The sequence below is a fragment of the Spermophilus citellus genome (assembly GCF_964194105.1).
Source record: "Spermophilus citellus genome assembly, chromosome: 7".
In the NCBI taxonomy this organism is placed as follows: domain Eukaryota; kingdom Metazoa; phylum Chordata; class Mammalia; order Rodentia; family Sciuridae; genus Spermophilus; species Spermophilus citellus.
The window spans coordinates 29585486-29600778 of NC_138188.1; the positions used below are offsets into that span (position 1 = coordinate 29585486).

Genomic DNA, 15293 nt, shown 5'->3' on the forward strand with positions numbered 1-15293 from the left:
TGAAGAGTAAGTGACCTGGGAGGAGGGATGAAACCAAGGGATCAAGTGAACATGAGGAATTCAGAAAACAGCAAGAAGCAGAAAGAGGTCATGGAGGACACAAGGAAGGTCTGGAACACACAGCTGTAAGGCTGTCAGCCCTGCTGACCAAGCCACTAGATGACCACCTGGTCCATGGTGGAGGATGCTAAATCACCTCTGATGGTTGGACTGGTGGTCCCTTGGTGTGCATTACAATTTTGAGGCCTAACATCTCTGTGAAATAGGTGGGTGTCCACCTGCCCATGTTCTGGAACTGACACCCTATCTGAAGGGGATTGTATCTCCTCAGCTCCAGCTAATTCTCACATAGGTCATCTGTTGGTTGTTCACAGCCTTTTCAGTTTTTCAAGAGAACCCAGACATCTAATCTTTTATATAAAGTTGCTTAATTCTTTAATAAATAAAGCATGTTAAAAATACTTTTTGGCTTAAATAATGTCTTACAGGTCACCAGTCAATAACTTCTCTATTCTTCTTTCCCATGTGCTTTATTTCTAACAAATGCTTCTAGAATTTCCATAGCTATGCCTAGCAGGGAAGCCAGTGTGGAATACAAAGCTAATAAGAAGGGGTCAGGCCAAGGAGAACTGCCATTCCATTCACAGCTTATCCTAGCACTCACAGAGAGATTGGCTCTTTCAAAAAGGACACAGAAAAGAAAAACTTTGCATCTGACAGCTCTGAAGAAGGAGCAAGTGTGAGCATGTGTCTCCTGACCTGTGGCTCTGACATAGCAAAATAACAAACAAACAAAAGTACTGAGGACTGGGCAGTGTTGCTTGTACTGAGCTTGGACTTGAGAGGCATTGGTGAGGTGGAAGCTGGGGCAAGGATTATGTTGCCTCCTGGGCCTTGCCTGCATAAGAGAGATGAATTCTCTGTGCAGTGTCCATAGGGGCATCTGGTAGACCACAGTAAAGTGCCTTAACCCCATTGTAGCAGACATCTTTCTATCTATAATCTTTACCTTCTTTGTGTCTTGAGAAATAAGTATCAAAACCAAACAAAATTCCAATGTCCTCATTAGAACTTTTCAGTTTCTTAATTGTCCACAGCACAATGCTCCTTCCTTCAGTACCTCTTTGTATCTCACATATAAGACTGAAACTCAGAGACTTGGAAGGAAGAAGTGTGTCGACTTCATTACTACGGGCTTTCACAGCTGGCATTGTCAATAAGATTTTTTCTTTTCTTCCTGAGCCATCTTGGATAGGTTTTGAGCCCTTGGAGCTGAGATTGTTTTATAAACCTCTGACCATATCTACAGGAAGTTAAATATTGGAACCCTTTATCTGGATCATTAGAAGACCTACCTAGAATACCATGGGGTTTCATCAAAGATAGACTCCTAGGTGCTAATTTCACTGGTTATCAAGACCATTTCTAACTCTTTGGGCCCCACCAACATAGATGTATCAAGAGCCAAACAAATGAGATTACTGTAAAAGAAATCTAAGTCACCAGTGACTACAGCAAAGTAAAAGATTCCATTTTCACTTACTCACCGTATACTCTGGTGGTATCCTGGCGCCAAACCCAAAGGCTGGGAACATTTTGTCACTGAAATTAAAATTAAAAAAAAAAAAAGAAAAGAAAAAAGAAGTTGCTTCATTTGTTCATCTAATGAGAGAGAGAAACATGAACTTGCATATAACCTCATTAGGAGGTATTCCTATGCCATGTGCTGACTCATGCTTCTTAATTATTTGTAGGATTGGGAGATAGCAATAGCATGGTTAATTAATGCCAAGCAATAATCCCCTAAATTCATTACAGTCTTTTTTTTTTTTGGCACCACAGATTGAACTCAGGGGCACTTGACCAGTGAGCCACATCTCCAGCCCTATTTTGTATTTATTTAGAGACAGGGTCTCACTGAATTGCTTAGCACCTGGCTGAGGCACTTTGCTGAGGGTGGCTTTGAATTCATGATCCTCCTGCCTCAGCCTCCAGAGCCGCTGGGATTATAGGCATGTGCCACTGGGCCCAACTACAGTCTTTAGTCTGTAGCTTCTTCCCTTAACTTTTTGCTAGATTTAATACTGAAAACTAAAACGACTCCAGAATTTATACATATCTCTGTCCCTGTCCTGACTTTCTGTTTCCTTTGGAAAGTGATCATAAATTAGGTGACCTCTACAGTTGACTGTATTAAGAATATATCTATATCTATACATATATATGTATATAATATGTATATAAGAATATATGTATATAAATACATACAATATGAATATATATATTATCTTAAAATTTTAAGTGAAGGTTATTTTTTCATTTTGCTTATGGACAAACGCCTTGAAAAGTAATGTGACTTGCCCATGATCGAACTGCTAATTAGAACCAGTGTTCAAATACAGATGGGCCTGAAAGCAAGGGGATATTAAAAAACAGTGGGAAGCTTGTCAATCTTGTTACTTGACAGAGCATGGTTTCATCTACAATATTCACTCACTGCCTTATCACATATAAGCAGTGATAAATTATTTACGTGTCTTTTCTTATATCCTGATCTCAAAGAGACCCTACCTTTTTTATTAGTGTCTTTACATCTCCACTGCCCTCTGTCCCTAACTGTCCTCTGCCCTGCCTTTATCACCTGCCATAGAAGTAATCGATGACTAGACAATCCATTAATTTAAATCATTAACACGTGGCTATCTAAAAAAGGGAGAATTCTTGTGAAAAGTCATGAGAGTCAGTCACATATGTGCCCTTGGGTTTGGTTTCTCTTATGCACATTGGAATTTCTCTCCCAATTAATTTATTTATGTGTATTGTTTCTTAACTCTGACTCTTACTGGACTGTATGTAAGAGAAGGATGAAGAGAAGAATTGACCTTAATTGGGCCCTACCAACATAGATAGATATGCTACGTACTAAGATACCTATGTACTTATTTAATTCTCACACAACCTTGGAAGTTCCACCTAATTATTATTCCCATTTTATAGATGAATAAGTGGCATCTCAGGAAAGCTGAGTATGTGGCCTACCATGATTACCAGGGAGTATTATGTGAGTCCAAAGCCCATGACTTATCTGTTATACCATTGTAATTTAGTGGTCATATATAGTATCAAACCTGATTTCCTACTGGAATTCCAGTAACCAGGTCCCCTTACTAGTCACTTTGCTATCAGGCAGGTATTTCGATGGGGGTCTAGAATGTTGATCCTCACAGAAGGCACTTCCTGCTTATGCTTTCAACCTTCCATTTCTTCTCCCATTAAAAACATGTCCGAGATTTTTTTTTTTTCTTAAAGCAATTCCTATATCTTACTTCTGGGTAGAGTTAGTTGAGGAGAGAGAGAGAAATTCATAATAGGGCTCCTTCCTGTGTAGCTTCTGTAAGTAAAAGGGGACATACATCATCCCTTCCCCCCAGGGTGGTTGACTTGGACAAGGTCAAAGTTGGATCCTCACCCATCACCACCTAACGGATTGGACGTCTTTAGTGACCAATGATGGATTTGACAAAATGTCGCCAAACACCTCCAACTTGACAAATATTGGGTTAGAGATATAAGGAAGCCAGAATTATTTGATGTCAAAGTCTAACTCTTGAGAAAACCACCAGCTCTCCCTTTTTCTCACGGTGGCATCAATCCAGGCTTTTCAGTGCGTTGCATCTAGCATGTATTAGAGAAAGCATTAACACTGATAGACAGAGATTCACAACAGCTTATGAAAAGGATTATCCACAGCTCTGAGAAAATAGACTTCTGGTCCTTGAAAATATTGAAATAGCTTGTCTTAGCAACTCCTCAACCAAAACAAGGGCCTGAGGGCTGGGAAAAACTTTTCAGTTACATCTAAAAGAAGGCTTTCCTGGGTGGAGGATGGGTTCTTCCAACTCGGGAATGGCTCAGAAGTCAAAACTCAGAAAACTGAGACTCAGCATCCTTTATTTTCTTCTTTGATGAGTTTAGGAAGGGGGTGAGATCTAATGCTCCATCCATTTCTAATCACTGACCCAGTGTTCCAGCCTTGATGATATTCCTTTCATACCTTCTAAGCTACCCTTGGGGACCTGGAGTTTGCTGCGCACAATGCACTGTTATGTAATTGAGTTTCAAGAACAGGAAGGTAGGGAAGAAAAACCTCACCAACAAGGGGAATAATTAATGAGCCAGAAGGGATAAATCCTCTGAAGTTAGTCACCACAAGGCTGCTAACTAATAAACACACTAAATAAAAAAACATTTAAGCCTAAGCACAATAGATTTAAGCATTCATTCTTCCTGTGCAAAAATAAAACCAGGCAGAAAGTAGTCTTATGCAAGAAGGAAATGCACAGAGGAAAGCATCAGCATGCCCACACTTCAAAGAGCTCAGGATTAGATCCACTCTACATTAAGCAAAAGGCCATTTAACAACTATTAGGAAAATGACCTCCAAAGACTGCCAATCTGGAAAGTCAGGAGTGTATTGCCACATTGGTAAAGGCAATAATGCTACTTACTGGCAGATTAAAAGAGTATAAAATATAATCAAAGTGCCCAGGTTCCTCCATGGTAATGAGTAAGCTGTCTTGAACTTCCTAGGGAATGACCACGGTCAAATGATCTCCAGATGGTAAGTTCATTTGTAACCACAATTTTCACTCTCACTCTCAAGGAAAGCATTGCAATAAACAGGAGGTTAACAAATGTCAAGACAAATTACTTGATCTACAAGGAAATAGAGACTAACTCAGAGCATGGTGCATTTCAGAGCACCTCACATTTAGTAAAGACTTTTCTGTAAAGTAGTCATCTTAAAACTAAGGTGCATGGAAATGCAAAGTTCTTCTGGAGATATGAGAAATAGCTTTTTCTTTCTTTCTTTCTTTCTTTTTTAAAAGGAAATTGGTATTCAGTTTCTCTACTTCCATGCATATTCTCTGCTGAAATTGATCTTCTGGGAGCATCTGTGATGGAGAGACCTGTTTTCCATTCACACCTTTCCTTTCACAATCACCATTTCTCTTTACCTATTCTGAATCTTAACCACCATGGTGCATAGCTTCAGATATGCACTCTGCAGCATCAGATAAAGGAAAAATTCTAAACATGAATGATTCTCTAGGAAACAAGTCCTTTGGCAAATCAGGTGATTGCCAATTTTTGCTTTACAAATTTTTAGGAAGTATTTGTGTCAGCTGATAGAGCATAAAACTATATTTTGATGATTGACCATTATGTGATTTTGGGGTTATATAAATTAGAATTGAAAGAATTGAATAAGACTACTGATCAAAACTTTTCTGTTTCCATATATTGTTTATAAGTGCATATTTTTTGAGTATTTATATTGTCAAATTTAAAAAATGAATTAGAATTAACACTACCTCGTATTCTCATCCAAAGAAATGTAAGTTAATTGAAACCCCCTCCCCAAATCTCTTCCATTCACAGTCAATTTACAATAACATTTTACTTCTCATAAGCACTAATTAAATGCCGAAATTCCCAACAGTGTATGTTATTTTGATCAATTATTCACTAATGATAAATTATAGTTAAAATTCAACCCACACAATATTTAAAAAATACTTTGAATCTTTTCATCATAGAAAAATTGAAAGTAAAAATTTCATCTATACAAAAATTAAATCTGTACAACTTCATATTTTTGTTACAGAAATATATGATACAGTGATCAATGAAAGGATTTCAAACCAAATTTATTAAGATACACTAGAATAAATTCTGTGGGAGAAGAGGGTGGAAAATAAAATGATGACAAAGAAGAAACTAAAATTCTCCAGTGAAACTTGAGAGCTTGTTCACTATTTTTTGAAAGAGTGATGGTGGATATCAAAGAGATACAGCATCTGGATTCTACTGGATAGTCCCAAGAGCTACAAAAAAGTTTACTTTTTATCATTTTTAACTTATACGAACAAATAAAATGTATAATAAAAAAGAATTTACTTTTAAATGTTCATATTTACAATACAATAAAATTTTCATGCTTCATCAGAATGAAAACTTATGATGAAAAATGTTACATTTCAATAAAAAATGCTTGAGGGTTATGCATTTTTATAAAATTCTTTTTAGGGGAAAATGAGTAAAAAAAATTATTGTCCAAGATGAATTTTAGAATGACACACCTTCCTTTCTCCTTTTGTGTTTAGTTGATTTTTTAAAAATAACTTTAGGGTATTAGAGATAACGCTTTCCATTATTCTACCACAGGCAGAACTTGTACTGGCTAGCCACCTCATAGCTAGTCTTTACAATTGCTCTACAAAGGAAGTTAGATATACCTTCAGTTTGCAATCAAAGAAACCAAGACCCAAAGACTATAAATCTCATGAGAATAGAGGTAGCAGAGTGAGGATGTGAAGCCAGTTCTACCTGTCACCAGGACCCCCAAGATCTTTTCATCACTTCTGTTGACTCTGTTCTCTATAGGAAGCTGATCTGATGTAAGGATCCAGAATAATTACAAAAAGGGGCAAAAGTGGCAGAATTGTGATTGGCCCAGGAACCACCATCCTCAGGAGTCTTGGCCATGCCTCTTCCTGCAAGGATTGAGCTGAGCCTTCTCTCCTTTTGCATTTCCCATCCTTTCATGAGGCAAGGCTGCCTTGGCCAGGTTGGGCTGTGACTTATTTACATATCTTTCTCTCCCATGAGACTATGAGCTATTGGGAGTAAAATCATGCTTTATTAAATTTTCTGTCTTTGTAGCACCATTTGAGGTGCCTGGCACTTAATAAATGCTGAAAAGGAAGGTCCTTAATCATTTCATCTGAGCTATCTCTCCAGATTTGACTCTGGGTATAGACTCTGGATACCTATAGAATAAAAAAAAAAATCTGATTCCAAGATGCACACCAGACAAATCAGAGTCTTGGGGGTTTGAGATAGACATCAGTTATTTTGAGGCTTTCCAATTGGTTTCAATGTGTGGCCAAAGCTGAGAACCTCTGACTGGTGTTGGCAGAGTGGAAAAGGTACCACTGGGATATGAACCCACTTTCTGATTACTAACCCAACACTCTATACTTGAAAATTCCTGTTAGATTGGATTTCAGTTTTAACCTTGTCTCTGCACAGTACCCAGCATGTTGTGGAGAAAAACTCTTGCCTCAGTTTTTGATATTCCCTTTCTATTCTGAGGCTTCCTATAGAATGCTCTTTAAAATGGCAATTGGTACTTCCGAGCAATGCATTCAGTTTTTAAACTCTTTTCCTACCAGGCAAGCTAGTCTTTTAATTAGAGGACATTTCAGGTTGTCAGATGCCCACATCCTTGTTGCAGAGAGACAAGGATTCTTATAGGAGCTGGGAAAGTGCCCCGAACCAGCAGAGAGTGCATGAGCTTGTGTGGGCCTATGAGTGTGTGTGTGTGTGTGTGTGTGTGTGTGTGTGTGTATGCACATGCACATGTGTTTGTACATGGGAAAGCAAGGCAGAGGCAGGGACCGCAGTGTCTGTTTCAGAGGTTGAGGGATTATCTTCTGGGCTTGAAGACCAGCTATTTGGGGGGAGGCTCCCTTTAAGCCCGCCCTGAGAAGAGCTTTATGTATCTTTCAAGCTGTTCTACTTCATGGATCACCTCATAATGACCTGGTAGCAATGACTGTACAAGGCAGAAAAAAAAACCCTTAGCTGTCAAAGGCGGGGAGGAATTTCTAAGGCTCATGGGGATTAAAAACCTCTGTGTTGTTTCAGGAGGGGGAACGATACCTTCTGTCAGTTTTTATTCAAGTGTTTCTTTATAGGCACCAACCTCACTGACTTTGATGCGAGAATAAATTAATTCCGGGGCCTTGACTTGAAATTTCCCGACTCTGCCTGTCTATTGTCTATCCACCCACACAAAGGAGAAGCTGCGGAACCTTGTCAGTTTTTAAGAGAGCGGTTTGCATTACACATTTTGCTAGGGAGTCTTTTATGAGAGTGTTGAGGTTTTTTTCAATCCTTTTTTTTTTCCTCTCAGAATTTGCCCACTTTTATGTTGAGCTGCCTTATTTATATCTTTATACAAAAAAAAAGAAAAGAAAAGAGAAAGAAAGAAAGAAAGAAAGAAAGAAAGAAAGAAAGAAAGAAAGAAAGAAAGAAAGAAAGAAAGAAAAGAAAAGGCTCCATCGAGCTGCGGAGAATTAATTTTTTTGGCCAGCTGGAAAAAAGACTTACCCTATTAAAACTGTTAAAGAAATTATTTATGGTGATTCTTCATGTAGCTCCTAAGATAGTTTTTTATTTTTATACTGAATCTGCATTTTTGAAGCAATATTAAATACTCCCCAGCTTTGTCTAGTTCATGTTCTATAGGAATAAGTTTTAAAAGATGTACATGTCACTCTGACTACAGTATCAGTATTTTGCATGTGAGTAAATTGGGAAAAGGAAGCGCTCAACAGGGAGCTTCCAATAAACACTCCCCATAATAGATGAGCATCTGGAGTATCCAATAAATCTGCTGCAGAATCACATGAGAGCTTTGAGCTTTGGCATCTTAAATTCCGGACAACTTACCAGTCTTCTCTTTGGAATTCACTTTTGGACTGACTTCCCTAAAGATTCAGGGTCTTTTTTTTTCTATTAAGCATTTATTGTAGGATATATATGTTGAAAGTTTTTACCTACTTTATCTTGTAACTTTTTCAAAGTGGAGTTTCACTCTGTTGCCAAATTCCTAGACTCAAGTCATTCTCTGCCTCAGCTTTCTGTAGCTGGAACTATAGGAGGGCACCACTGAGCCAGGAAAACTTTGTCTTTTTTTATATGCATGTCAAGATTTAAAACTTAGGAATCTTGAAAACATGCCCTCCTTTCTTTCTTCTTTTTAACATGGGCACACATTATTATACCAGACTATTGGTGTGTCTGTGTGTGAGAATGAAAGAATGGAGACAGTTACTGTTTTTGTATCTTGGGGGAGTTTGAAGAAGTTTCTGATAGAGTGGAGATGCACTTTGTCATCTTTTCCTCTCCCTGGTGGAAATCTCCATCGGATACAAACCTCTCTAAGAATCCTGCCAGTATTGAAGCCTGATGATCACAGCTGAAACTCAAATTATCTTCACAGTCAATATCTCAAGGTTAAGTAGAACAAGTGACACTTCACCAAGGTGATTTAAAATGACTGTTGCCTTCTGCCCTAGATGTATAGGAGGGGGAAATGTCAGCAAGGGCTTGAGTGGTTAAAGCTCTTTAATTTTATGGGGGTCTGTGAATTCATTCCCCAACTGCTTTACTGCTCCATTGGAGTTTCTGCTGATGATCAAGTGGAATCCAGACACAAGAGCAGTCAGGTGACGGATGGGACCATTTCTGTAGCCTGTCCTAAGTTTGTTTTTCTATACATTCTAGTCACTAGGATGCGTGTACAGCAGGTTTTTAAAATATGGTTATCACCCATTGCAAAACTTGAAAGAACAGAAATCATGCTATCCTATACCATTTCTCTGAAACCTGAAAGATAGAGTTGCTTCCTTTATTTTCCTGCTTTAAAAGGTCGATTAGTTACGCTCATTACTAACTAGACTTGTTTTATAATTATACCAGGGGATAGACTGAGATTGATACATATTTATATTTACATCGGTTCTCCCTCAAACAGCCTTCTTAAACAAACAGCTAAGCTCCTTCACCCATATTGGAAATACTGAAACAGCAGAATAAATCCAGTTGCATGTAATTTATGCAAATCACTTCTTACAGGGATTTTTTTTTTTTGGTGGAAAATGTCAATATTTACCATCAGGAAGAAATAAATAATACTGATCTGATCACAAATCTTGTTTTCTATCTGTATGTGCAAACACATGCACACTTGCACAGCCACACGTACGCACCCAGACAGACTCACACCCTTGCTAAAGTTGCCAATAGATTTGAAGTCAGTCATTTTGAACTTAAGATATGGGGTGAGCTAGATCTGGATTGAATCCTGCCTCTGGCCATGTGACCGTGTACAAATTACTTAATCTGCTTGTGTAGTTTTTTGACTTTAAAAAAATAAAGGGTTTGAGCAAGGATTAAATATAATAACATCCCAATAAACCCATGCTTGTGAACTTCAAAGTACACACAAATCATATAGGAATTTTGTTAAGATGCAAATTCTATTTCAGTAGTTCAGGAATGATGCCAGTTCATGAGCAAACTTTTGAGTAGCAAAGTTCATACTAAGACATCATAAATGCACACTCAAATCACTATCTGGCGATCGTGCAAGGCACTTAAGAAAGCTGAGAAAGGATTTTGTTTGGTGACCAAAGTCAGCATGGCACTCAGTTTCATGTGAAGAATTGCTAGACTTTCATTTGCATTCTTTGGCTGAAGGGAAATCATCTCTTGAGTGGGTCACCCGAACCCACTCAATAGATGATTCACCTACAGTCTCTTACCTGTCATAGTCTTGGCAAATCTCCCCAACAGCCACCAAGGCCTTGAGGTACTCATTGGGTTGGTAAGGGTGGATATAGTGCAAGGAGCAGCTGTTCCTGGGGTCCCCATTTGAGGCAGTGAAATCTATAGCAACCTGGAAAAGAAACATAGAAAAATAGGTGGAGTTCCAATGAATGCATCTCCTAGGAATTGTGATTAGCCAGGAGAGAGAGATGGCCATATATGGAAAAAAAAAAAAAAGAAGCAATAAGAAAAGTAAGAGAAGAAATTAATTAGCTTCTTGAAATACTATTAATTTAGTGGAGGCCATTTCTGCAGTTTTTAACTCATCTATCCAGTGCTTTCTCTTCTCTCTGTGCAAAACAGAACTTGAGATTGACATATAGGTGATAGAGCCTATCCACTCTTGATCCATGTCACTAGGCATTAAGAATAAGGGTAGGATGTCTGTCTTCCAATTTCACAATTCACTAAGACTTCTATGCTTCCTGGCCAGAACAATTCTATCTGTGAGGCATAGGTAAGATTCCTTAAAACCAAATTCTGTGTTGAAAATACAGTCTTTATAAAAAAAAAAAAAACATTGTTTTTTTTTTCCACGAGTGGCCAATTGCAGAGATTCATTGAAGTGGTTATAACAAATTTTCGGCAAGGAGCAACTCTAGTAAGGCACTCAAATTTTTGGTTCCCATTTATGCAAGGACTCCTACCTGTAACAAAGAAGGCTCCTGAATATTTGGTATTGTGAGTGGGAAGAAGAGAAGTTAAACTTTGTCTTGCCACCAAGAAGTCCTTATCCCTCTTCTTAAACTTTTCTTTCACCTGACTCATAATCATCCAAATAAAAGATAAAAATTACTCACCAAACACTTGTGAACAACAATAAATGCTTAAGTTTGGTGGTGTTAAAATGTGAGGGAACATTTTCCTCTGATTTTCCAAAAACCAAAAAAACAACTACAACTCTCAAACATGTATAAACTTGGGGTGGGGGAGGTTAAAAGAGGAGTCTCTAGCAATTAGAGAAATGCAAATCAAAACTACTCTAAGATACTATCTCACTCCAGTAAGAATGGCAGCTAGTATGAAGACAAACAATCATAAGTGTTGGGGAGGATGTGGGTAAAAAGGTACACTCATACACTGCTGGTGGGACTGCAAATTGGTGCAGCCAATGTGGAAAGCAGTATGGAGATTCCTTGGAAATCTGGGAACAGAACCACCATTTGACCCAGCTTTCCCTCTCTTAGGACTATACCCAAAGGACTTAAAAACAGCATAACATAGGGACACAGCCACATCAATGTTTATAGCAGCATAATTCACAATAGCTAAACTGTGGAGCCAACCTAGATGCCCTTCAGTGGATGAATGGATAAAGAAAATGTGGTCTATATACACAATGGAATTTTACTCAGCAATAAAAGAGAATAAAATCATGGCATTTGCAGGTAAATGGATGGCGTTGGCCAATCCCCCCAAAATAAATGCTGAATGTTTTCTCTGATATAAGGAGGCTGACTCATAGTGGGGTAGGGAGGGGGAGCATGGGAGGAATAGATGAATTCTAGATTGGGCAGAGGGGTGGGAGGGAAAGAGAGGGGGCAGGGGGGTAGCAAGGATGGTGGAATGTGTTGGACACCATTATTCCAAAGTACATGTATGAAGACACGAATTGGGTGTCAAAATACTTTATATACAAACAGATATGAAAAATTGTGGTATATATGTGTAATAAGAATTGTAATGTATTCTGATGTCATTTATTTATTTATTTTTAAAATCAATTTTAAAAAAAAGAGGAGTCATAGGAAGGAAGTCAACATTCATGTAACAGCTTTTCTCTCCTTCCAAGGACAGTAGAATATACCCACTGTCTTACTAATGACAAGGAGTCTCTAATTTCTTATAAGATCTGAAGGAACAAAAGATGGGAAATGTTATTTGAATTATATTTGGTTAATTCCACTATCACAAATAACTGGAATGCTCCATTGGATTTTTATATAATGGGACATTACTTCTGTTAAGGATAAAGAAAAGACAACATGTGCTTTCTTATTGCTTATTTAAAGAATAAATTTGATGGGAAAAAATATTGTGACCCTGTAATCATATCAAAATATTTTTTTTTTAAAAAAGCAATAGACTAATAATAACTCACAACCTCTTTTTCTTTTTTTTTTGTAAACTTATTTTTCATCACTAATTTAGTTTTCCCTTTCTTCCTTAACCCTTCTAGAGGATTATGTTGAAAATTAATTGGGTACGATTCGAATTCTGCTTTCAGAACGCTGAGGTATTTTCTAAAAGGGATAACCTACTGACAAAATGTGAGCGCTAACAAGGTGAAAAGAAAAATCATGAAAAAGAAAACTGCAGTTCCACCCTGAGATGGCTAACAAAGGGGGGAAGAGAGGAATGACTTGTGTTAAAACCCTTTCTTGGTGCCAGGCAGTGTACTTTACAAGCATGATGTTATTTCATTTCCATAAAAACTCTGCGTGAGGTAGAGATTGCTGTTCCTTTTTAATGATAACACTGATGCTCAGAAGCGAAGTTTGTCCAGCTAATAGGGGGTGGAACTGGGTTTAAACCTAAATCTCCATGGCTCCCCAAACTATGTTTTACTATCATACCATCGTACACCCACAAGAATGGGTGAATCTGAGACCAACACACCAGGAAGATTCTCATGGAAAGTGGAGGTGTTTGGCCTAAAGGTAGAGAGAGCAGCTGGCAGGCTGATCTAGGGAAGAATGATTTTATCAGAGTAGTTCTTTGCGATTACGGACAGTTGCAAAAGTATCAAGAAAGAATCGTCAATATGTGTGCAATAGTGGGAAAATGTGCAGAGCAGGACTGGAGGGAACCCAAAGGGCCAATACAATGCAGTGTCTTCTGAGATGGCTTTCATACTCATGGTAAGAGCCAATCTACTGGAAAAATCAAAAATAAAGAAAGACTATAGATGAGGATCCCTTTGATCAAGGACTGTGATGACGAGCTAGCAATAGACAGAAACCTACATGTATTCTGTGCAAAAGAAGGAGGTATAAAGCACCCTAGAATGCAACATGAGGCCCTGACCAGACAGAGGTCAAAATACATGCAGATAATTCCAGGAACGCTTGAGAAAGGCTTGAGAGATGGTATCTGAAGCAGGCACTCTCTGGGGACCTCCAGAGTACTAAGTTCAACTCACAGAGTCCCTGTTCTCAGACTTTTACTCTTAAAGAGACACATGTAGGAGTGCACCTAGCATACGTGTGCGTAGTGTTTGAAAGGTAAAGGTATGTATGGACAGAACACGGAGGGGAAAAACAGTAGAGCAGAGGAAGGGGATCCAGGTGGAGGGAGTGGGGGGGGAAGGGGAGGTCCTGGGTGATGAAATTAACCACATTATGCTATGTGCATGTATGAATATACTAGAATGAACCTACTTATGTGTATAATTATAATGCATTAATTAAAAAAATAAAGGGGAGACCAGTAGAGTAGAGGAAGAGGATCAGGGGGAGAGAGAACTGGGAGTGGGGGAGGGAGGTACTGGAGAACGAAATGGGTCAAATGATGTGCTTGTGTCAATATGGCACAATGAATCCCACTGTTACACATGATTATAGTGCACCCATAAAAACCAGAAAAAAAGGTAAAAGCAGTTGGAAAGGCCAGGTGTAAAGCTACCCCTTTCTCTCCTACTGAGGGAAGTATTTGGAAGCTCTGAGAAATCCCAGAGAATATAAAGAAGTTGTATGGATAGTATCTTGGTTCTACCCTGATTTATCTAAAAAAGCAAATCACTGGCAAATGTGGGTACTTTATTACCATTTTTATTTTTATTTTTTATGGTGCGGGGAATGGAACCCAGGGCCTCACATGTACTAGGCAAGCACTCTACCACTGAGCCACACCCCAGCTCTGAGACTTCACTTTTAATAATGAGTGTCTTGTGGCTCACCTCACCCCTGAAGCCCTCAATCATGGGTCACCACACTCTGCACCTCTGAAGGCATCCTACCTGTGTTTTCTTTTTTAAAATTGAGTTTTAAAGATCTATTGACAGTAGAGTGTATTTTGACATATCATATATAAATGGAGTATAACTTCCCATTTTTGTGGTTGTACATGATGTGGAGTTACATTGATTGTGTATTCATGTGTGAATGTAGGAAAGTTATGTCCAATTCATTCTACTATCTCCTATTCCCATCCTCCCTCCCTTCCCTTCATTTCCCTTTGTCTAATCCAATGAACTCTTTTCTTCCCTCTTCACCCCCTTATTGTGTGTTAGCATCCACATACCAAAGAGGGCATTTGGCCTTTGTATTTTGGGGATTGGTTTATTTCACTTAGCACGATAGACTTCAGTTCCATCCATTTACTGGCAAGTGCCATAATTTCATTCTTCTTTATGGCTGAGTAATATTCCATTGTATATATACCACATTTTCTTTATCCATTCATTTCTTAAAGGTCACTTAGTTTGGTTCCATAGCTTAGTTATTATGAATTGAGCTTCTATAAACATTGACGTGGACATGTCACTATAGTATGCTGATTTTAAGTCCTTTCTATCTGTGTTTCTTGATACTGAAGCTGACAATCAGCCCCATGTATTGATGACCTGCCAGAAAATCCTGAAGTGTTAAAGATATTATATGATGTCAAAGGGGCTGGTGTGTTGATAGAGAATTAGAGAATGAAACCAGGTTATGTAGACAGAGGGGGAAAGTCCATAGGAAAAACAGCAAATAAAGAAATAAAATGGTTCCTTGTTCTCCGTGGGTGTGGGCAAGATCCTCCAAGCATGCAGCCACCTGGTGCCAGTCACCTGAGCCCAGGTGGATCAGTTGGTTGAGTATGTTATGATATCCAGAGAAATGCATGTCATG

At 38.5% G+C, this 15293-nt stretch overlaps 1 protein-coding gene across 1 annotated transcript in view; it reads right to left on the reverse strand.

Moving 5' to 3' along the window:
• CPNE4 (copine 4) overlaps window positions 1-15293 on the reverse strand; it is a 450966-nt gene that overhangs the window by 17194 nt on the left and 418479 nt on the right. Inside the window, exons 11-12 of the mRNA XM_081301802.1 lie at window positions 10398-10531; window positions 1548-1602 (exon numbers count right to left, since the gene is read on the reverse strand). Of these exons, the coding sequence (XP_081157928.1) occupies window positions 1548-1602; window positions 10398-10531 (189 nt within the window). The remainder of the gene's footprint in view (window positions 1-1547; window positions 1603-10397; window positions 10532-15293) is intronic.